Source organism: Gymnoscopelus microlampas, assembly GCF_963454915.1.
Source record: "Gymnoscopelus microlampas genome assembly, chromosome: 8".
In the NCBI taxonomy this organism is placed as follows: domain Eukaryota; kingdom Metazoa; phylum Chordata; class Actinopteri; order Myctophiformes; family Myctophidae; genus Gymnoscopelus; species Gymnoscopelus microlampas.
This window is the reverse complement of record NC_139945.1, coordinates 1466544-1491300: the sequence shown is the minus strand read 5'-3', so window position 1 is coordinate 1491300 and position 24757 is coordinate 1466544. Positions and strand designations below refer to the sequence as shown.

At 40.3% G+C, this 24757-nt stretch overlaps 1 protein-coding gene across 10 annotated transcripts in view; it reads right to left on the bottom strand.

The window, feature by feature from the left end:
• Positions 1 to 23356, bottom strand: part of LOC311050919 (uncharacterized protein) — a 45002-nt gene extending 21646 nt beyond the window's left edge. For 6 of the 10 annotated variants that reach the window (XM_084065168.1, XM_084065172.1, XM_084065174.1 and 3 more), the window contains exons 1-17: positions 23139 to 23356; positions 20264 to 20421; positions 17595 to 17696; positions 14537 to 14638; positions 11445 to 11559; positions 10623 to 10672; positions 9533 to 9574; positions 7985 to 8098; positions 6497 to 6610; positions 5695 to 5799; positions 4308 to 4353; positions 3252 to 3307; positions 2239 to 2280; positions 1992 to 2037; positions 1244 to 1356; positions 140 to 208; positions 1 to 6 (exon numbers count right to left, since the gene is read on the bottom strand). The exon at positions 1 to 6 is cut by the window's left edge and continues 108 nt beyond it. In XM_084065168.1, the coding sequence (XP_083921294.1) occupies positions 1 to 6; positions 140 to 208; positions 1244 to 1356; positions 1992 to 2037; positions 2239 to 2280; positions 3252 to 3307; positions 4308 to 4353; positions 5695 to 5799; positions 6497 to 6610; positions 7985 to 8098; positions 9533 to 9574; positions 10623 to 10672; positions 11445 to 11559; positions 14537 to 14638; positions 17595 to 17696; positions 20264 to 20421; positions 23139 to 23160 (1302 nt within the window). In that variant the 5' untranslated portion in view covers positions 23161 to 23356. The remainder of the gene's footprint in view (positions 7 to 139; positions 209 to 1243; positions 1357 to 1991; positions 2038 to 2238; positions 2281 to 3251; positions 3308 to 4307; positions 4354 to 5694; positions 5800 to 6496; positions 6611 to 7984; positions 8099 to 9532; positions 9575 to 10622; positions 10673 to 11444; positions 11560 to 14536; positions 14639 to 17594; positions 17697 to 20263; positions 20422 to 23138) is intronic. The other 4 variants (XM_084065169.1, XM_084065175.1, XM_084065173.1 and 1 more) reach the window with 4 other exon arrangements.
• Positions 23357 to 24757: the final 1401 nt, after the last annotated feature.

The following is a 24757-nucleotide window of genomic DNA, read 5'->3' as shown; positions in this document are numbered from 1 at the left end:
GGAATCCTACAGATGAAGGTCAGACAGAGACATTAAGTTCACATGATTTAGCCATTCATTTAAAGGAGTAGTTTACACACAAAAAATGACTTGTTTTCTATCAATTATTATAAAAGAAATAAAAAACCAATCTCTTCACCTTTTCTTTCTTCTTCTTTTTCTTCTTCTTCTTGTCTTTCTTCTCGTCTTCGCTGTCAGAGTCACAGTCCTGCGGCAGAAAAACGAGTACAATAAAATATCTCTGCTGTTGTTGCTGTCGGGCAGAACAAGCTCACAACATGTCACAATGCCACAAGTTGTGAGCTTATAGATCAACTATTTTGAAGTATTGCCGAAAAAAAATATTTTGGGGTGGTCCCCAGTTCAAAAATGATTATTTGGGGGGGTAAAAACTGAAGCGTTTGGCTCCCAAACTATGGAATGAAGACTCCATCTCAGCCCGTAGCACTTGCCCTAGGCTTGACGACCTTGCAGGATTATGCAAAGGCTAAAATGTAACTTGGATTACATGTTATGTAGACCAGTGGTTCTCAAACTTTTTCATGCCAGGGACCCCCAAATAGACACTTATTACCCCGCGGACCCCCATAAGAGAAGATTTTTACACCTCTAGCAGTGATTCTTAACCATTTTAATTTCAACCCCCAGTTTGACATGCATTAGGGCTACGGACCCCCATTTAATGGCATTTATATCTCTGGGACCCCAATTTATATTGTAAAATCGATGTTAATTTAACTCTGAGAGTGTACAAATGGAACAAAATGGACCCGTTTGGTTCCATTTGTTACACTCTCAGAGTTACAGACCCATAAGGGTCCATTTGGTTCCTATCCATCATTTAGCTGGGGACCCCCTGGAACCCCCTCAAGTACCCCTGGGGGTCCCCGGACCCCACTTTGAGAACCAATGATGTAGACAGATGTCAGGTTATTGTTGACCTGACATCCTATAGTGTGTATAGTTTCAATGTAGCCTGATGATTGGTTCTTGGTTTATGTATGTATTAGTTATTATTAGATTATTGGTTAACGTATGTATTACTTTATTATTAGATTACTATTTGTATGCATTTATTATGATGTTTTATCGTGTGTCCTTGCTTACTGTAAGTCGCTCTAGGATTAAGAGCATTGCTAAATGCCTAAACTGTAAACTGTTTGGGAACCCTTGCTGTTCGATACAAGCATGAAGACAAAACAATATCAACAAATAAACCAAAACATTCAACATGTGGTTATACCTCCTTCTTCTCTTTCTTCTTCTTCTTCTCCTTCTTTTTCTTCTTCTTCTTGTCTTTCTCCTTCCCTCCTTCTCCCTCGTCGTCACTCAGGTTTCCCGCCTCCATGCCGTCAGCTGTGGACCAAAACACACGACACACGTCAATCAATAAGAATGACTTTAAGAGGGAGCTCCACTGATCTCATTCGCCCCAGATTTTGGCACAAACATTGGGATGAATAAATTATACAAAACGTTTCAAACATTTTCACAATAGAGTAACAGAAGTCCTGACGTCACTCGTTCATCCCCAGGTTCGTAAAGTAATGTCTCTATGGAGAATAACATTGGTTCATCATAGAATCGTCTCATATAAGAATTGTGGTCCAAAAATAAACAAACTGTCTCTGCGATATTGTCAGGGAGGAGGTTCTGTATCGTTTATGATAGTCAGTCACTCATATTTGACACAGTCTGTTTCTGGAGAAAATGTAACTAATTCGGCGGAAGTAACATTATGGTTTTCTCACCGTCAGTTGATGCTACCGCCGGGTCATTTGTTTATTTTTGGAACACAGTTCTTATTTGACGCGATATTAAACACATCTATGGGGATTCAGAATGGGGGTGGAAAACCGCAAACCATGTAGACAAACCTAGGATTTGTAAATTACGTCAGACTTCGGTGCTCTATGCTTCTAATATTTAAAAAAGAATAGCAGATATAAGCTCTTTATGCATTTATGAAATGATAAACTTCACACACATACCAGTGAATCCACAGGCTGGTTTGTCACACACTTGTTTCTTCTTGCACTGTGTCATAAAGAAGAACATTCATTAATGTGCGTGTCAGAGTGTGCATGTGTGTGTGTGTGTGTGTGTGTGTGTGTGTGTGTGTGTGTGTGTGTGTGTGTGTGTGTGTGTGTGTGTGTGTGTGTGTGTGTGTGTGTGTGTGTGTGTGTGTGTGTGCAAGCACGTGTACATGTGAGTGTGTGCGATGAAAGTGAGTATTACCTTATCAACTTCATCATCCTCATCACTGTCTGACATGGAGGTCTGAAACACAGAGATACAGAAAGCATGAGGAAACACATTTTCAATTTTAAAGCGCCTTAACACTGTGTACCATTCTGCCCTAAGATGGGTCTCTGGTGACACCTATGGTACCCATCACTGTACACTATACGGGAATGCAGGCTTATCCTCTTTAACTGAGAGGCGTGATAAGCACTGGTATCTATTTATTTTTAAAGCCATATCAGGAATGCTTCCCCATTATATTTGTTCTATGTTGGTTCAGAACCCTATTACATATCAGACCCGCTCGACTGATCTCCTGACACTCAAGGTTCCTTTTGCACAGACAGAGTTAGGCAAGACAGCATTTTCTGTCAGTGCTCAATCTGCCTGGAATGAGCTCCAGAGGTCCTTGAAAATCAAATCACTTCCATCTTTAGGTAGTTTCAGGGAAATGATTTCCAACATTTTTGTTCAGGATTGTAACTGCTTTATTTAATTAATTGATTATCATATATCTGTTCTAGTTCTTTGACTATTTTAGTTTTTGAGTTCTCTCTGTATTCTGATTCATGTATTTATTGCTGTATGTGAATGTCTATTCCTGTTGAATTACTGTGTTCTGTATCTCGGCTACATTGAAAATGAGGGCCTGCCCCTCAACTGTACTCCGAGCTGAAATAAAGGTTATGATGATGACATATCCCACCCCCCTAAAAAAACCTTTATATAAATCTGCAATCCTTATATTGTGAATAAAATGTTAAAGGACGACTTCACCCATTTTCGACCCATCTTCATATAATTGGTCCTCACTAAAGCTCATTATAAGATGGTATTGATTGATTGAATACTTTATCGACAGTTTCCAAAACATGCAAGAATGCGACAAAAACAAAACAAATCTCCACGAATTGAAGGCTTCATGGAGTGTGTATGTAATTGATAGAAAATGAGTCATGTTTTGGGTGAACTACTCCTTTAAGTGGTAAGACTTCATCCAGAAATACCTTGTTCTTTTTCTTGTCTTTCTTCTTCTCTCCAGCTGGCCGCGCACTTTCAACACCTGCAGATTATTATTGGTATTATTATTATTATTATTATTATTATAACATCTCCCATCGGCACATTCAAAACCAATAAATAAAAATCACTTGATTTTTTACTTATAAATCAAAGCTGAATTATTTGCACTGAATCACACAATGCAACAAATGCAAATGGTCTGTTTTCCCTGTGTTTATAAAGCAAATCAATAAATATATGTATGTCTTTTTCAACTGTCATTTCCCTCTAAACCAGTTGTGCCCAAACTGCCAGTCGGGACCCCCAGGTGATTGTGGGGGGGTCCCCAGATGATTATCTTAATGTGCGACATAGTTTTCTCACTCAACAGTAAACAACCCAACATACAGTATGTGTATACAGGGTATCTGCACATTTATAAAGTGTTTAAGGACTTTTAAGATCCTTTTTAATACCAAATTGTCAAATATTACGCGAGAAAGAGGCAAACATTGTGAAAATAGCCGATCTACAAGCTCACAACGCCTCACAGCGCTCTATAGCAGCAGAACACCAACATATACAGTGAGAGAATGATGTGTTTCTATAGGTAAACACCACCACACTACTGTATAGTGGATATGATGACTGCCGCTATACAGGGAAATGATGGGTAAAATAATATATTTATTAACCTCTTAAACCCCTATATAATAACCCCGTTATTGACTTTTGTCTTTGTTTGTTAAAGCGTAGGTGAAATAAGCTATATGGCTTCAGCCTTTCAGCCTTCACCTTTTCGGTGAGAAATGTGGTTATTTTGTATTACCTATAAAATCTAAACGTAATGTTACTATAAAAGTGACTGAAATAAATTCAATTAAACTAAACTTTATTGACTGGTGTACCTCAGGGCTCTATACTGGGCCAGTGTAGGCCCGATCCTTGTTTAGTTTTTTTTCCCACAAAATCTCTTTGCTGAAAATAGCAGATCTACGAGCTTGTAGATCTGCTATTTTCAGCAGAATGGTGTTCAATGTGGTTAGAATGTTTTCAGTCACCTGCACAGCTGAGTTCATCTTCCTCCTGACGACCATCCTCTTCCTCCTGTAGAACAACACACACACACACACACACACACACACACACACACACACACACACACACACACACACACACACACACACACACACACACACACACACACACACACACACACACACACACACAAGCAGAAAGATATTGTATATTTCACCACTTAAACCCTAGCATCCTCAATCATGTGACTGACCACAGCGATGATCATGTGACCACATAGATGATGTGTAACGATTTTTTTTTAGTGTGCAAAATGTCACCACAATCCCAGCTGGCTGTACCTGTTTATTATTCATTAATATGATAACACAAACATAACGTACCTGTTTTTTTGTTTTTTTTTACCAATTTCTCCTCCTATTTTAGTCATTCTATGGATTGATTCCTCCTCACACATGTTGTCACTGCTGTTGTCCCTATACTGGCTCACCTGACAGTGCGAGCACCCGTAGATCGGCTATTTTAGCTACCTTTGTTTGACACTCTTGAACAATGAAGTTGGGCATTAATGTATGCGGGTGGCAATGTATGCGCAGGGTCGAGGCGCGGGTCCCCCGCGCCTCGACCCTGCGCGAGAGTTACGGTGCGTTTTAACAGCGGGCGACTCTCGGGCGATGCCGGGCAACATCGCCCAAAAGATAAAGAAAGTCTATGAGAGCCGGCAACTACTGGCGATCGGGCGAAGTGGGCGGCGGGGCGATGAAAGATGGATTTTCTTTATCTTTTTGGACGATGTCGCCCGGCATCGCCCGAGAGTCGCCCGCTGTTAAAACGCACCGTTAGGACGTCACATTCTAATACAGCCCGAATACCCGATCTCAGCACCGGCCACAGTGGCGCACCTCGCTAATCATTAGACTCCCAATCCAGTACCACTGGAAGTCTAGGTTCAACTCCCGCTTGGGATGAAACTTTTTCAAACATCCACGTATACTTTTTTTCGCCGTTAAAGTATAGTTTTGGACCTGACCGCGACGGAGGGGCGCGGTCTCAAGCGAACTTGAGCCACGAGAGGCACCACCGAGCACGCTAAAGCGCGCGAGTTGCCGTGCCGAACGTTGCGAAGTTGGCTTTGAGCCTACTCAGCCCCGTCCGAGTTATGTACCGATACCGATAGGCACAGAATAGTAAATGATGTTGTGGGGACTGTGTTGACACCAACTGACACTCAACGTGACTACTGGCCAATCACAGCGCGTCTTTCCCGGGACTTACAGAACTCTCAACTTCCGCTACAAATCCGCAGTGCATTCCCAAAGCTCGCATGGGGGTGGGGCGTAATATTGGAGAAACACGTTTTCCGTCCGACAGCAAAGATATCATAAAGGCAAGAGGCGTACACTACACTACCTTCTTATCTTTCTTCTTTTTCTTCTTGTCTTTCTTCTTCTTCCCATCACCATCACTGTCAGAGCAGGAGGAGGAGGAGCTACAATCCTGTGTTAACAGAAAAGTCTTCTCACTATATGATGTTCATTCATGAAATTGTATAATTGTATAATGTATTTTAAAGCGAACATTAGTAACTCAAATCTTTGCTTCTGGGGGATTCTACAAATGTCTGCTAAATCCTAAAAAAAAACGTATGTTGCAATAATATCAGTGGTTCTCAAACGTATTTCATGTCAACGACCCCAAAATTATATATCAAAATATGTAGTTCCAGGGACCCCCAGAAGCAAAGATTTGTCAATATCCAAAGACATCTAAAAATGACACACAGATGCGTTCCTGGTCTTAATGGGTTAAACGCATTGGGAGCTTGTTGTTGATCTGCTATTTTCTGTGACCGCTTTCCCCGCAATACATACTGTATGCTGGGGTTCAAGAGGTTAAATGTGTGTTTTTTTCTCATATGACCTGAGCAGATTCTTTAAGAAAAATCTAAATCCTAACTGTTTTTTAAAAACAAATCTAAAACATTTTTTTTTCAAGATTTTTCTTGAAAAAAAGCAGATCTACAAGCTCATAGCGCGGCACTCGGTGCCGCGCTATGAGCTTGTAGATCTGCTATTTTTGAATAGCCAAAGAAATCTAAAGTGACACATATGCGTTCCATGTCTTAATGGGTTAAATGCTTTGACAGTAATTGCTTTAATTGAGAATGAATAGAATTAGAAGCACATGGTGTGATGGGATTGCAGGATTATACCTTCTTCTTCTTCTCTTTCTTCTTCTTCTTCTTGTCTTTCTCGCTGTCAGATGATGATGATGAGGATGAGGATGACGAAGAAGATGACGAAGAGCTATCAGAAGAGGAGGAGTCCTGAAAGATGATTGACAGTTCAATGTTTTATTTACCTTACTGTTTAAGACATTCTGCACTGAGTCAGCGCGCGCACACACACACACACACACACACACACACACACACACACACACACACACACACACACACACACACACACACACACACACACACACACACACACACACACACACACACACACACACACACACACACACACACACACACACACACGCCTTCAAAATTGTAAATGCAAATTTGCCCACTATTGCCCCCTATTCCCGCATATTGCAGAGCGGGGAACATAGGACCTAACCTAAACCCAACCCTAACCTTAGTGGGGGAACATAGAACCCGGGGAACATACTGTAGGGATGACCCCGAACAGTCTAACCCCATCCCTCAAAAAATGCAGTTCGCTGGGCTCATTTAAAAGAGCCTTAAAAAATCGCCTTTCGAGGCCAAAAGAGGAGGTAGTACCATTTTCCTGTTAGACAGCCGACCCCCCCCCCCTGTTCTTGTACATATCTTTCCCCCCCCTTTTTTTTTTTTTTTTGTTATTAGTAGTGTTATTTTATTTATTTGTTTTGCTTTTTTTTGGTAATGATATTCGTAATGATATAACTGTGGTGCCACTATATATGTCTATGAATTGAATACCAAGGCCCTCATTGGAAACAAGTCCGCAAGGACTTTCATGAACGGAGCTGTTAGACAAAGTATTTTAAATGTAAATGTGGCGTTTTAATTTTTTTGCCTAATAAAATATTCAATCAATCAATCAATCAAGAGTTAAAGATTTATAAATAACTATAAATATATCTATCCTTCCTCTTTGCCTGGCCTACTTGTTGTTAACTAGTTGTACGAACGCTTGTATTATTGTTGTAATGTTTTATTGGATCTTGTTTAATCGATACACTTATTTGTTTTAGCTCTTGTTCATTTGATTTAGCTATTTTGTCTCATCTGTTTAATACAATAGGTAGCTGATATATTGCACTTTTACCTTAGTGCTAGGTATACTCTTGGTTGCTTGTTTTAGAAGAAAATGCACTTCAGACTTCTGGTGATTAGTAGTTTTGTTCCCTACCTATGTTGAATGCACTTATTGTAAGTTGGATAAAAGCGTCTGCTAAATGACTGTAATGTAATGTAATGTAATGTATAAGGGTCCATTTGGTTACCAACTCTCCATCATTTTAGCTGGGGACCACCTGGAACCCCCTAAAGGACCACTGGTGGTCCCTGGACACACTGGTTGAGAACCACTGACCTAGATGTATTTCAAATATGGGTGCTGTGCATAGAGACTATAGAATTGAACTGCTTGCTAACAAACAAACACTGCTGTACAGCGATGTTATAGCTTATACATGTTTAGAGACATGCCTTCTTCTTCTTCTTCTTCTTCTTGGTCTTTTTCTTCTTCTTCTTCTTCTTTTCATCCTCGCTGTCTGATGAGGAGGAGGAGCAATCAGATGAGGAAGAGGATGAGCTGGAGTCCTGGGTGGGATGACAAGAACACACGAAGAAGAGGAAATGAGGCATATAAAACTGATAATCGGCTGACTCGTTAACCAGAGCCGAAAGCTGTAATGCGAAGTAGGGAAACTGATGATATGTGATGGTTTAGGCTGTGGGAATCAACTGTTGCTGGATTCTCTTCGATGCTTCTCTCTCTGTAAGAGGTTAATGTCTCTCTGGGTCGCTGTCGGAACTCAACTCATTCCCTGCCAAGAACGACTAAAACGACTTTAAAAAAAAATATATATATATATATATATATATATTTTATTTTATTTTATATATATATATATTTTTTTACCCAAAGATATGATTTTTCGAAGATATAGATTCCCATCCACTTCCTTGTTAACTTAAAACTTAAACATTCTGTATCTCGGCTCCTGAGTACTTTTTCTTTTCAAAGAAAAATCTTGGCAGTGTTCAAACGCGGCCAGAAATAATTCAGGCAGTGAATGAGTTAACCAAGGCATGTCAAGCCTTTATATACTGTTGGCTGCGGCCCTAATGTCACTACGATGATGTCTAGGACATTCTATGATGTCAGACTTGGGGAGGTTGGTTGTCTCCATCTATGGGAAGGTCCATTTATGGGAAAGTTGGGATCGACTGGGTCACTAAAGGTCGGGACTGAATGGGTCATTCATCCCCTTATATAGGTTTCTGGGCATCCTGCCATGGTCCACCTTGCGGTGTTATCCATACTGTATATGGATAATGCTGGCAATGCATGTACAATACAGCTATGAACCAATGAGAGACACTTCTATGATACAACGTTTATGTTCATTCATTCTGTGTTCTGCTAGTTGTAAAAATGATACAAACATTCTGTAAATGATATATATATGTATATGCACTCATACAACACATGTATATGAGTATGAATGAATGAGTGTCTATGGACGCAAAACAAATCATTTGTCGACTACCTTAATGTATCCACTGACAAAACCAAATATTAAAACTACGCTATTATGACCTAAATAAACTATGACTAAATGTAAGGTCAATTTAGTCTACAAATAAACACTAGACTAAAATGTCAGTGAGGGACTAGTGGAGAAGAGCTGCAGTAGAACTAAAAGACAATTCATTTTATGTGTGTGTGTGTGTGTGTGTGTGTGTGTGTGTGTGTGTGTGTGTGTGTGTGTGTGTGTGTGTGTGTGTGTGTGCGCGCGTCACGCTCCGAAAATAGCCGATCTACAAGTTCTACAATTACTATACTTGTGCGGTCATCAACATTTCAGGACACCAAAATTTCTCAATTCCATAATAATAAAACAAAAGATTTTTTTTTTACCGTAGGCATAAAGCTGAAAAATAGCCGATCTACAAGCTCACAACGCTCAACGCGTTGTGAGCTTGTAGATCTGCTATTTTTCAGTGCGTGCCACATTAGAACATGTTTACCTTCTTCTTCTTTTTCTTCTTCTTCTCATCTTCACTAGAATCCTAGTGAACACAAGAGAGGGCAAGACAAGACAAGATTAAAGGGACATTTCACCCCCAGAATGACTTTTTTTTTCCCATCGATCAGTTCCGGTAGGAGACACAAAGAGTCGACTTTGTGTCTCCTACCGGGGATACATTAGCACCTTTCCGCATGTCATCAAATTATTGTCTCAGGAATGTGAGAAAAACGAAACAAATCTCCATAACTCAAGGCTTCATGGGGTGTGGAACTGATAGAAAATACGTTTTTTTTTTGGGGTGAACTACTCCTTTAATTAATTCATTAACCCATTAACGCATCTGTGTCACTTTTTCATTTGAGCTAAAAAAAAAAGCATTATTTTACACTTTGGGCTATTCAAAAATAGCAGATCTACGAGCTTGTAGATCTGCTATTTTTGAAAAATCATGAAAATGTGTGCAAATCTTTGAATATATATTGTTTTAAAGCGAACATTTTTAACTCAAATCTTTACTTCTGTGGGTCCCTGGAACAACATGTTTTGAGATGGGGGGTCCACGGCCAAATACATAAAAACATTTAGGGTCCTTGACATGAAAAAGTTTGAGCACCACTGATATAGAAACATACGTTTTTTTTCAGAATACTGGATTAAGGGCGCGCTCTCGTCGCACTTTTATTTTACCTCTGGGGCAGAATCTGCCAATGCTTTGTCAATGTAAATGCGTGGATTCACGCAAGAGCGGATATTTCCGCAGAAAACTGCTGGAGGCAGGAGCTGATTTTCCCCCTCTGTCCAATCGGGTGAGTTGAAGGCGGACCGTCCCAAGACTCAGGAAGCACCATGGTGCTCAAGGCAGAAGGAGGTGTGGGCTACGGGGACGGTCTTGAATGTGAGTGACAGGTGCGTCACAGCGTTTTTTTAGAATCCGCTGGCTGCAAAAAACTGTGACCGCGCACAACCTGCGTTTAACAGCGGCCAGCCAACTTTTGTGAGAGCGCGCCCTGAGAAGACATTTTGCAGAATCGGCCTCAGGTCTTAATGGGTTAAAATGTTCAGTCCATGTTTTAGTGTTTGTGTCTTACTTTGTTCTTTGACTCCTCCATGGACGCAGGAATCATGATGTCATCAGGATCTGTGCACGCACACGCACGCACACGCACGCACACGCACACACACGCACAGACACGCGCACACACACACACACACACACACACACACACACAATGACAATTTCGATGTCGTTTGTTGTGCTTGTAGATCTGCTGTTTTCGGTACACAGCTAAGTATATAACAGGCATTACGACGCCGTCACGCCAAAAATACCTTTTAGTCAACTGTAGATTTAGTCGAACAAAATGTTATGATATTTAGACCATTGGTTCTCAAAGTGGGGTCCGGGGACCCCCAGGGGTCCTTGAGGGAGTTCCAGGGGGTCCCCAGTTTAATGATGGATAGTTATTATAGGAACTAAATGGACCCTTACGGGTCTGTAACTCTGAGAGTGTACAAATGGAACCAAATGGATCCTAACGGGTCCATTTGGTTCCATTTGTACACTCTCAGAGTTAAATTAACATTGATTTTACAATATAAATTGGGGTCCCAGAGATAGAAATGCCATTACATGGGGGTCCGTAGCCCTAATGCATGTCAAACTGGGGGGTCCTTGAAATTAAAATGGTTGAGAATCACTGCTAGCGCCGTAAAAATCTTCTCTTATGGGGGTCCCTGGCATATCTTTTCAAATGGGGGTCCGCGGGCTAATAAGTGTCAATTTGGGGGTCCTTGACATGAAAAAGTTTGAGAACCACTGATTTAGTCAACAAAAAATGTACTAAAACTATCATTTAGGTGACTAAAATATGACCAAAAGTAAATAAATATGTGTTGTCAACATGACTGACCGTGTTCAGTGATGACCACACTGTCCCACACATACTCCTCCTTCTCCTCATCCCTCTGTTTCTGCTTCTTCACCTTCGTCTTCTTCGCCTTCTTCTTCTTTTTCTTCTTCTCATCCTGAGTGGGAGAAATTCCAAAAATATATACAGTTTGTCTGATTGATTGGCTTTCATTCAGACAGACAGACAGACAGACAGACAGACAGACAGACAGACAGACAGACAGACAGACAGACAGACAGACAGACAGACGGTTAGTCGGTTACTTGTGTCTGTCTGTCTGTCTGTCTGTCTGTCTGTCTGTCTGTCTGTCTGTTCATGGGTCGGTGAACATTGACATATTGCAGGGACTGACCAACAAGCTGGTGTGACACCTTTCCCAACCAAAAAGACACAAATTAAGGAAGTAAGGAAAAAGACAATACATTGATGACCGGAGACTCTGACGATCATCAAATTATTGTCTTAGGAATGCAACAAAAAATAAAAAAAATATCCATGAATTCAAGTCTCCATGTGGTGTGTAATTGATAGAAAAATAATATATATTTTTTGGGTGAACTATCCCTTTAAAGGTGTTGGCAGGCTGAGTGATGGGATTGTTTCTCTTGTTTCCGTTCCGTTCCGGTGTTGTTGAGTAAAAGCGGTCGCGCTAATAGACCCCCTTAACGGACGACGTCACACTGGTTGCAAAGCGTCGTACTGGTTGCAAATGAAACCCATTCTGTCGGGTCTCGCCAGGGCGCGCAGCACTAGGCAACACACAAGAGGAGGTTTTGAATGAACAGAAACCAGAGAAACCCTGAAACAACAGGTTGAGAATTGATTGCATGAAACAATCACCTGTGTGTCCAGTCTCAATGTTGGTAAACAAATAATTGGTCTATAAAACAGTTTGAAGTGATATTAGCTGTCACTACGGGTGATACAGAAGAGAGAACCATGGCTGATTTATTGGAACTATTTGTTCTTAAATCAGTGAGTCCGTGCTGAGTCACTCATGAGTCTTCAATCCATTCAATCCAGGAATGCATCTCTTTCATTTTAACATTTCTTTGGTTATTCAAAAATAGCAGATCTATACAAGCTCATAGCACGGCACAGAGTGCCGCGCTATGAGCTTGTAGATCTGCTATTTTTGAAAAAAAAAAAAAAATCTTGTCAAGGACCCCCAAAATGATGTGTTTTTGGCCACCGATCCCCATCAAAATATGTTGTTCCAGCTATGAGTTAAAAATTGTGTTTAAAATATATATATATTTATTCAAAGAGTTGCACACATGTTGCACATAGCAGATCTACAAGCTCGTGCTACGAGCTTGTAGATCTGATATTTTTGAACAGCCAAAATATACAATGGTTACAGCTAAAATCTAAAATGACACATAGATGCGTTCCATGAATTGAATGGGTTAAAATATAGAAGGAAGGATAAGGATAATTCCAGAGAGGAAGGTGGTTGTTGTACCACACCTTCTTTGATTGATATAACGTGCAGGTACAGCATACCAACCACACAATACAGTACAATATGTACTCTATGAGTCATCATTTACAGTATAGGTACACACAACAGGTTTCTCTGTTCCGCCCCCATGCGGGCCCTGCCTGAGGTCACATGTCTGACAGGTGTTGACAGGTGTTGAATGGAATTCAAGAGTTCATTCATTCATTCATTCATCTCCACATTTTCCACTTTCACCCAGTGAGCATGGATGAGGTGAGAGGAACCCAACGTACCTGCTTAAAGGAGACATCCGTTCATTTTTAGTGTTATCTTTGATGTGTGGCAAATCACTTACCAACGTAGAAATGCCCATTGATTTACTCCACAAATCCCCCTGTCGACCCCCACCGTTGGCATAATACGAGGCGCGAGCATAGCCCAAATTCGCCTATTTTAACAAATGCAAAGTCTGTTTTTTTTCTCCTAGCACTCATTGTGGAGCCCCATGAGACCCTTACGGGCGATGAACGGCCGACAAGCTAACCGCTAATAACAGAAAGAGCTAACGCTGGCTGCTTATCTCTCTGCCTGGCAACACCAGGTTGCCAGGTTTCGGAGAGAAACAAGCAACGAGCATTAGCCCGTTCTGTTATTAGCGGTTAGCTTGTCGGGCTTTCATCGTCCGTAAGGGTCTCATGGGGCTCCACAATGAGTGCTAGGAGAAAAAAAACAGACTTTGCATTTGTTAAAATAGGCGAATTTGGGCTATGCTCGCGCCTCGTATTATGCCAACGGTGGGGGTCGACAGGGGGATTTGTGGAGTAAATCAATGGGCATTTCTACGTTGGTAAGTGATTTGCCACGTATCAAAGATAACACTAAAAATGAACGGATGTCTCCTTTAAAGGAGGAGTTCACCCAAAAAATGACTTATTTTCTATCAATTGCACACCCCATGAAGCCTTCAATTCAGGGATTTATTAACCACTTAGTTTTGGCTATTCAAAAATAGCAGATCTATTTCTACAAGATGAGCTTGTAGATCTGCTATTTTTTGAAAAATCTTGAAAATGTGTGCATAAATCTTTGAATATATATATATTTTAAAGCAAACATTTTTAACTCAAATCTTTGCTTCTGCGAGGGGTCCCTGGCACAAAACATTTTCAAATGGGGGTCCACGGGCCAAATTTATATCAACTTAGGGGTCCTTGGCATGAAAAAGGTTGAAAACCACTTAACCCATTAAGCAACTGTGTCATTTTTAGATTTGAGCTAAAAAGCATTATTTTACACTTTCGGCTATTCAAAAATAGCAGATCTACAAGCTCGTAGCGCGGCACTCGGTGCCGCGCTATGAGCTTGTATATCTGCTATTTTTGAAAAATCATGAAAATGTGTGCAAATCTTTGAATATATATATTTTCAAAGCGAACATTTGTAACTCAAATATTTGCTTCTAGGGGGTCCCTGGAACAACATATTTTGATGGGGGTCCGCGGCCAAATACATATAATTTTGGGGGTCGTTGACATGAAAAAGATTGAGCACCACTGCTATAGAAACATACGTTTTTCAGAAAACTGTTGAGATTTAGGAGACATGTAGAATCGGCTTCAGGTCTCAATGGGTTAAATGATATGTTTACCTCACTGTCACTGTCTGAACAGCTGCTCTCTGAAGAGGAGGACGAGGATGAAGATGATGATGAAGATGAGGAGGAGGAGGAGGAGGAAGATGAACTGGAACACTGTAGAACAATGTGTGAGGTAGTGATAGGTCAAAGGTCGTTTAAAAACTGTTTCCTTATCTGTCAAAGTGACCAATGAATGATTCAGCGTTTATTCACACAACCAATATGACACACACACACACACACACACACACACACACACACACACACACACACACACACACACACACACACACACACACACACACACACACACACACACACACACACACACACACACACACACGCACGCGCAAACACACACACACACACACACACACTACATAAATACACACTAGCTGTACAGTAGGTGAATAAGGGGTTAATGTTTTATGTAATAGGGCAGTGTCTCTCAAACTTTCATGTTTCAAAGACCCTCCTTTTCAACTCTGACAGTGTAAACACATGTGTTCACACTGTCCGAGTTACACACTCTAAAAAGCATGGGTCTTCAATAACTCTGGGACCCCTAGGGGGTACTCAGAGTTATTACAGGGGGGGGGCACCAAATCTTTTTTCTTTTTTTTTTTTACATTAAAGGGATAGTTCAACCAAAAAAATGACTTATTGTCTATGGTTCAGTCACCCCATGGAGACTTGAATTCATGGATTTTTGTTTTTTGTTTTTTGTCTCATTCCTAAGACAATACTTTGATGACCAGCGGACCGGTAGGCAGCGGTTCCGGTAGGAGACACAAAGGAGTCTCCTACCGGAACCGCTGCTGGCAGGGGTGCAGCTATGGGTGGGCCTGGGTGGGCCGTGGCCCACCGACATAGAAAGCTGGCCCCACCCTCTGCATGGGGCAGGTAAAAGTTTACCTTGTGTACAGTAGCCCCTCTGTATGGAGCAGGTAAAAGTTTACCTTGTGTACAGTAGCCCCTCTGCATGGGGCAGGTAAAAGTTTACCTTGTGTACAGTAGCCCCTCTGTATGGAGCAGGTAAAAGTTTACCTTGTGTACAGTAGCCCCTCTGTATGGAGCAGGTAAAAGTTTACCTTGTGTACAGTAGCCCCTCTGTATGGAGCAGGTAAAAATGTACCCTACGTAACAGTATAGCCCCTTTATGACTAAGCCTAGTGTCTGACTGTCGCCTGCGGCCGACAAACACGCATTAAAAGCGCAGAAAACAGGAAAAACTGGGAGCAAGTCAAATAGTTCAAATGAGTTCTTAAAAAGCATTTGAATAAAATTCCATTTAGTTTCATTCATATTTTAGTACATATGAAATGCTTTAGTTTTAGTCTAGTGGAGTAAATCGACAGCTGATTTAGTCGACAAAGATGTATTTTGGTGGGGACGTGATTTTATTTAATTTATACTGAGTTGTTTGGCAAAAAGATCAGTGCAGAAAAATAATAATGGTGTTATGATGAATGGTTGCTGTTGACCTATAGGTAACCAGGCATGTTGGTATCGTTTACATCAACCACCACACCTTGAATACTTTCCATTTCTGTCACACTTAATCTGATCTGGATACCTGCCATGTATGGGCGTGTTGCCTCTAGTCAAGACAACACACACACACACACACACACACACACACACACACACACACACACACACACACACACACACACACACACACACACACACACACACACACACACACACACACACACACACAGGGATAAGTGGAGTAACTCTCTGACAATGAAGTTCATGTAAACTTGACATTTCTATGTGAGTGACACAACGGAATGCTTTGATCCAGTGACTAGTGAACTGAGTGCCCCCGGGAGGCGCTACGCTGAATATCATATGGGGAGGGGGAGAGGGGTGGGGGTGGGGGGGGGGGCGAGAGGCCTCTTCTGTTTTGAAGGTACTCCAACATTTAAACATTTGCGTACAATAATATATAAGTTATTTATTACGTAATGAAGTAGCTCATTTACATAAAATAATAATTTGATGACTCGCAGAAAGATGTTAACTCATTCAATGCCACTGACGTAAAAAAATGTATTCAAAAAAATATATAAATATATATTTTTTAGCAACCATTAAAATTATTTTTTTTTTATAGGAAAGACAGCTCTTTTCACTCTTGCTTTTAGCTGATTCCTCGGTAGATTTTTCCTGACTGTATTGCCTATTTTAATGTTGTTTTATGCTTTTGCTTTTCTTTTTTTCTTGCTTTATTGTTCAATTGGTTGTAACTGTAATTGTATTGTTGCTCTATAACAGAGGTTTTCAACCTTTTTCGCGTCAAGGACCCCCAAATTGACACACATTAGCCCAGGGACCTCCATTTCAAAAGATATGCCAGGGACTCAACCATTTTGATTCCTTGGGGGTCCCAATCTGCACAGTAGTATCATCATCAGTGTTCATTTAACTCTGAGAGTGTACAAATGGAACCAAATGGACCCGTTAGGGTCCATTTGGTTCCATTTGTACACTCTCAGAGTTACAGACATATAATTGTCAATTTGTTTCCTAATTATTAATTTCTCTGGGGACCCCCTGGAACCCCCTCAAGGACCACTGGTGGTCCCCGGACCACTGGTTGAAAACCACTGCTCTATAAAGCACTTTGAGCTGCATTTCATGTCATGAAAGGTGCTATACAAGTAAAGTTTATTATTATTATTATTTATTTTTCTTTTCCCTCTGCACACCAGAAGTGTTGTGAGCTTGTAGATCTGCTATTAGTGGATTGGGGTTTGAATCCCGGGCGTTACACAATGATAGAATGGATGGAAGGTTCATGCAAACAGTGAATGAAACCATCCTTGGTGGGTCTGCTATTAAAAAATAATAATAATAATAATCTTGAAAATGTTTTTCACGTTTGGAATATTTTTTAAACATTTTAAGTTAACTACACACAGAGGGTCCCCAGCAAAAACTCATTCAGATGGGGGTCCGCGATCAGATATATATCAATTTGGGGGTCCTTGACATGAAAATGTTTGCAAAACACTGATTTGATTATGAATTTGAATTTAAATATTTTTTTTCAGAGACTTACTTTCTTCTTTTTCTTCTTGAGTTTCTTCTTCTTGGGAACCTTTTGTCCTAAACCCTCATCCTCACTGTCTGATGATAGAGAGCTGTCCACTGAGTACTGGTCCTAATGAGAGAGAGAGAGAGAGAGAGAGAGAGAGAGAGAGAGAGAGAGAGAGAGAGAGAGAGAGAGATTAGCAGTGTGAATGCTGTACCATAAATTAAAGCATAGATCAATGAAAACATAGATTAAAGTCTGCATTATATAGTTTGTGAAAAAAAACGAATAACATTTCTGCAATAAAAGCTTTGATCACTCCAAAATAAAACACCATCTCCTGTGAAAAAAAAACTATTATTGCGGATTGCTTGATGTCTGCCTGCCTGCCTGCCTGCCTGTCTGTCTGTCTTGTTATTAAAATGTAGTTAAGCTAGCTGTAAAGTCCATGTTATAAACTGTCAGTGTTCCTATCAACATTTAATAACACAATAGCAGCATTTTAAATGCCTAAACGTCCTCGTTGTGAAGGTAAAGTGGACATAATGTCTGTTTTCTCACTCAACAGACAAACCAACATACAGTATAAGTGTTTACAGGGTATCTGCACATTTATTTATAAAATTACAATGTAAGGACTTTTAAGAGCTTTTTAATACCTCTAAAATACAAAATAAGACAGTGTCAAAAGTAAGCAACAACTACTGTATGTGTCTATCATTAAATGTCTTGATGAATTGAGTACAAAGAACCCCAATGGAAACAAGCCATAGTGCTTTCTTGGGGTTAAAATCCTCTAAACCAGGGGTCTTCAACAGAGGCTGCGGGACCCCTTGGGGGTCCTCAGAGTTACTACAGGGGGTCCGCCAAATCTTTGTGTGATATGATTTAGTTTTTACATTAACCACTTGAACCCTAGCATCCCTTTTCTGAGGAGAACTTTAGCCAAAAATAGCAGATCTACAAGCTCACAACGCCTCGCAGCGCGAGGCGTTGTGAGCTTGTAGATCGGCTATTTTTGGCCACAAGTCATAGGTGTAGAGGGGAAAAAGAGCAACAAAAGTTGATCTGAAACACAATTTATACAATATAGAGGGGGTCCCTGCTTCATCTCTCTCTCAGCTAGGGGATCCTTGGCCTGAAAACGTTGAAGACCCCTTGAAAACTAACTATACTATCAAATAATTGTCAAATATTACCTCTAAGAAAGAGGGAACAATTTGTCAAAATAGCAGATCTACAAGCTTGTGAGCTTGTAGATCTGCTATTTTCACAATATGGAACCAAGTCAAATGAAATGTGATTTCTTACAATTCCAAGTGCTTGTCAGGGTGGGGGGGTGGGGGGGGGTCACCGCCTGAAAGTGGCCTTTGAGAACCACTTCCCTTGCAGTTAGGAGCAGGACATTTGGGCAGTGGTGGTAAAAGTACTTAATTTTTCTACTTAAGTAAAAGTATCAATACTGCAACGTATAAATACTCTGTTACTATAGTTATTAAGTCCGGAATTCAACATTTACTTGAGTAAAAGTACAGAAGTCTTGGTATCAAAATGTACTTAAAGTACATGAAGGAGAAATTACTCATTATGCAGAATGTCCCATTTCACAAAGTTTTCAAATGTATAACATTTATACAAATCTTGAAAATAGTAGATGCGACACATTGTGAGCTTGTAGATCGGCTATTTTCAAAATGGCCAAAATGCATATATGGCTGAAGTGGTTAATGTATGTTTTGTAATATTAATCAAAATCTACAAAGTAACTAGTAAGTAAAGTTTTCAAATAATTGTAGTAGAGTAAAAGTATAATATTTGCGTCTGAGATGTAGTGGAGTAGACTACATATCAGCGGCTATTTTTAAAAGATTTTCATACATTTTATACATTTGAAGGCTTGTGAAATGGGACATTCTGCATAATGAATATTTTCTACTTTTGCTACAGTATTTAAGTACATTTTGATACCAATTCTGCAGTGGCAGTGGATCAGGGGTAGAGTGGCCGGGTAGAGTGAGCTGGAAGACGCAAGGTTCCCAGTTCGATCCCGGGCTGGGGCGCTCCCCTAGAGTTAGTGTAGAAGTGTCATTGAGCAAGACGCTGAACCCCTAATTACTCCTGATGAGCAGGTTGGTGCCTTGCATGGTTTCCTCCTCCATCTGTGTGTGTGTGTGTGTGTGTGTGTGTGTGTGTGTGTGTGTGTGTGTGTGTGTGTGTGTGTGTGTGTGTGTGTGTGTGTGTGTGAAATGCACAATCTATATAAATGCACCATTTACATTTTGTATTCCAGACTTTTACTTAACATAACAGTACTTCTACATTGCGGTATTGATACTTTTACTTAAAGGAGGAGTCCACCCAAAAAATTACTTATTTTCTATCAATTGCACACCACATGAAGCCTTGATTTCATGCATGGATTTTTTTATTTATTTTTTGGCATTCCTAAGAGAATAATTGGATAATTTGATTTGGTGTGTATTTCCGGTAGGAGACACAAATAATCTACTTTGTGTGTAGGAGACGGGAATAAAATTATTAGTTTAGGAATGCCACAAAAAAAAAAATAATCCATGGATTCAAGGCTTCATAGGGTGTGCAATAGATAGAAAATAAGTCATTTTTTGGGTGAACTCCTCCTTTAAGTAAAAAACTGTACTGTTTCCACCACTGGCATTAGGGTTAGGGTCCTTTACCTCTGTGTGTCTGTCTCCAGGAGTAGCAGGACATCTGGGTCTGTCTCTCTGGTCTCTGTCCTCTGCAGGCTCCAGGGCTTCATCCACAGCTTCTAGCCCAGAGGAGAGCATCCCTGCTGGGCCACAAGGCCGGCCTCCGGCCCCTACACCGCCTGGAGCTCATAAAACACACATCACAGCATTTATATTACATTATTAATGCACAACATTGACAACATGAGACCTAGATTTCAGCAGATCTACAAGCTCATAACGCAGTCGCCCTGCGACGCGTTGTGAGCTTGTAGATCGGCTCTATACGAGGGGGTTTCAACGGGATTTCAATTTCAAATATTGACATTATTGACCCCATTCAATCCGGGAAAGCATCTGTGTCATTTCACATTTCTTCGGCTATTCAAAAATAGCAGATCTACAAGCTCATAGCGCGGCACCGAGTGCCGCGCTATGAGCTTGTATATCTGCTATTTTTGAAAAATTGTGAAAAACGTGTTTAAAAAAAGAAAACGTATGTTGCTATAATATCAGTGGTTGTCAAAGTTTTTTCATGTCAAGGACCCCCAAAATGATATGTATGTGGCCGCGGACCCCCATCTCAAAATATGTTGTTCCAGGGACCCCCAGAAGCAAAGATTTGAGTTAAAAATGTTCGCTTTAAAACTATATTATTCAAAGATTTGCACACATTTTCATGATTTTTCTAAAAAGAAAATAGCAGATCTACAAGCTCATAGCGCAGCTCTCGGTGCCGCGCTATGAGCTTGTAGATCTGCTATTTTTGAATAGCCCAAAGTATGAAATAATAGTATAAGTGGTGACACACAGATGCGTTCCTGGTTTAAATGGGTTAATACAAAACATTAACAGCATAGCAAGACCTATATTTCAGCAGATCTGCAAGCTCACGAAGCAGTCGCCCTGCGATGCGTTGTGAGCATTGTAGATCGGCTATTTTCAAGCTATTATTGAGCTTGTATATCGGCTATTTTCAAGCTATTATTGAGCTTGTATAGATCGGCTATTTTCAAGCTGTTATTGAGCTTGTATATCGGCTGTTTTCAAGCTATTATTAAGCTTGTAGATCGGCTATTTTCAAGCTATTATTGAGCTTGTAGATCGGCTATTTTCAACAGATTCAGGGGAGTTTTGAAAACACTGTGAAATGGGACGTATAATGTGCATTATTATGAGTCATTTTCCACCTGCAGCTAAAGTGACGAGATGTGAACTGCTCTACTCTGTGTTTCATATTCATACACTATCTGACTGTTTTGTATATTTACATATTTCACTGAACTGATATCAGTATCATTTGAATATATATGACCCGTTTTCTTGTTCTGTCTTTCTGTCTTTCTTTCTCTATTTTATTCTACTGAAACTGGGTTTAAATCGTATCGGAATTGATCAATTGTGAACAGTGATGTCTGTCTGCAAACTTCATAGTGGATCAGAAAGAAATACACCCTCTTATCCCTGTAGCGATGCTATATAAAAAGGAAAAACTGATAACGTTTTATAATGAAGTCTTTCTTAAGTCCCAAATGATCCTGGATCCATCAGATGAATGTCATAGCATCAGGATCAGTGTAGCCACTTTTAAACCATACATCGATCGGACTAGCAGATCTACAAGCTCACAGCGCTGCTGATCTTGTAGAATGGCTGTTTTCAAAGAAATCTTAAAACATTTTTGGAATGTTTTTTGAAACATTTTAACGACATGTCTTTTCATGGGGGTCCTTGGCACAACATATTTTCAGATGGGGGTAAGTTGGGGGGGTTCTTGACATGAAAATGTTTGAGAACCACTGACTACATAGTCTGGCGTGGCCAGACTGTTGCCTCCCACAATGTTCAAATGTTTCCGGTCATACAGTCTGGGACTCTGAAGCTCTGATCATGATTAGAATATAAACCGGATGTGGAGCCTCCTCTCCACTTCCGTTTCGTCTTTACAGTAACGCAAATTCATCCGACTATAAATCAAAATCATTTAAGTTGTAGTTCCAGACTCTATATAGCATTCAGAGATTGTGGAATAGTTGTCTGGCTACGCGAGACTACTGACTACTAGATCAGGGGTGATGCAACTTTGATGATGCAGAGGACCACCATATTTCCACTCTCACTCCAGAGGAACTCATTGCATAATATACTGTCTTTTTTCGTAAAAAATAATGCCGTACTTTGCCATTCTGTCAAAAATATCTTTTGCAGATACACGATCGCAACGCCTCACTTGTAGGTCTGCTATTTTCGCAATATTTATCTGTGGAACCGAATCAAACTAAATGTAATGCCCCAACTTCTACAATTCCAACTGCTTGTCAGGGTGGGGGGTCCCCAGTTCAAATATGACTATGATGGGGGGTCCCCAGTCCAAATATGATTATTTTGGGGGGGTCGCGACCTAAAAAGGTTGAGAACCATACTGTATCTATTATGAACTGTAGTACTGCACCACGCTCATGACATAAAAAACACCTCATATAGTCATATTGTTATGTGTAAACATTAAGAAGTTTATAAACATACTCTGTTAATCCTCAGTCTTCATTTTAGCCATAAACTCTGAGAGTGTACAAAATGAAGGGTTCCATTTGGACTCTGACGGGTCCATTTGGTTCTGTTTTTACAACCACGTCCCAGACAGTAAAACCTTTATTTATATTTAATAATAATGACCAGAACATATAACTTCATTACATCTGCTTTTAAATCCCCAGTTTAACCATAACTATGAGAGTGTACACATGGGACCAAATGGACCCTTACAGGTCTGTGACTCTGAGTGTACAAATCATCTGGTTCCATGTGTTACACTCTCAGAGTTAAATATAATCATAATAATTATAATAAAGCTTTAAGTCACCTTGAGGAGGACAGGAGTCCATCGGGCCCGGGTCGGTCGGTCCACTACGCTCCTCAGGTGGGCCTCGGCGTTGAACCGGCAGTCAGCGTTACCTGCAGAGAGGTGTGTGTGTGTGTGTGTGTGTGTGTGTGTGTGTGTGTGTGTGTGTGTTTGTGTGTGTGCGAGACAGAGAGTGTGAGAGAGGTGTGTTAGTGTGTGAGACAGAGTGTCTGTTTGAGGAGCTGCTACCTGTCATAAAATAGGGGGAAGTACACACATACACACGCCTTCTTTACCTGTGTGTGTGTGTGTGTGTGTGTGTGTGTGTGTGTGTGTGTGTGTGTGTGTGTGTGTGTGTGTGTGTGTGTGTGTGTGTGTGTGTGTGTGTGTGTGTGTGTGTGTGAGAGAGAGCGTGTGGGCGTCAACCATAACAGGGTGTGGAAAGTAACTAAGTACATGTACTCATTACTTTTGCAGAGTTATAGGTCGTTTGATTAACCACTTCGGCCCTATATATTTCACACAAAAATGGCCAATGTGAGCTTGTAGATCTGCTATTTTCAAAAGATGTTGTTGACACATTTTTAAGACTTTCGAAAAAACGTGTGAAATGGGACATTTAGTTTCTTAGCAGAATGCTCTTGAGGGCGTATGGGATTGTTTTGCAATCCATTGCTTAAGGACACCATTTATTTTAGCAATCCATTGCTTGAGTATAAAGGCCTACTACTCTATTTTTTTTTAGCTATCCATAGCTTAAGGATACTCTTTTATTTTTTCGTCTACATTGTGGAATTGCATGTTGTTTTTTAACATGTCAGTTCCTTCATAGTAACAGGTTCGACAGGTTGGTTTTTCCAGCTGGCTGCGTAAGCTCCTGTGATTGGTCACTTGCTGAAAGGTTGGCCACGCCCATTTGGCCCCCTGGTATTTTGTTGACAGATGAAACCATTTTTTTTTTTTACATGAAGCCTTTGGTGGTAGAAACATGCAGTAATGGATCACTCACATGTCTTACTTATAGGTATCAATACTGCAATGTAGAAATACTCTCTTACAGGTAGAAGTCCCTTATTCAAAATGTACTTGAGTAAAAGTGAAAAAGTATGGGCATCAATATATATACTTAAAAAGTGCCAAAAGTAAAAGTACTCATTATGCAGAATGTACAATTTCACAAGCGTTCAAAATGCATAACACATCATGTGAAAATAGCAGATCTACAAGCTCACCGTGTGAGCTTGTAGATCTGCTTTTTTCAAATGGCCAAAGTATATACAGGGCTGAATTAATGCATGTTTTGTAACAATACTTAAAACCTACAAAAGTAACTAGTACATAACGTTTTCAAATAATTGTAGTGGAGTAAAAGTACAATATTTGTCTCTTGAGATGTAGTGGGGTTGAAGTAAAAGTATTGAACATTTAAAAAAATACTCCTGTAAAGTAAAAACACCTGAAAAGTGTGCTTGAGTGCATTACTTGAGTAAATGTATTTATTACTCAGTACTTTACTTACACTGGGTGCAGACGTGTAGATTCAATGCCATCCATCCCTGAGGAACATAATATACAGACTATGTGATGTAAGGGTACATTTTGACACAAACAGACACATTTTTGGTTAAGATTTTACTCCA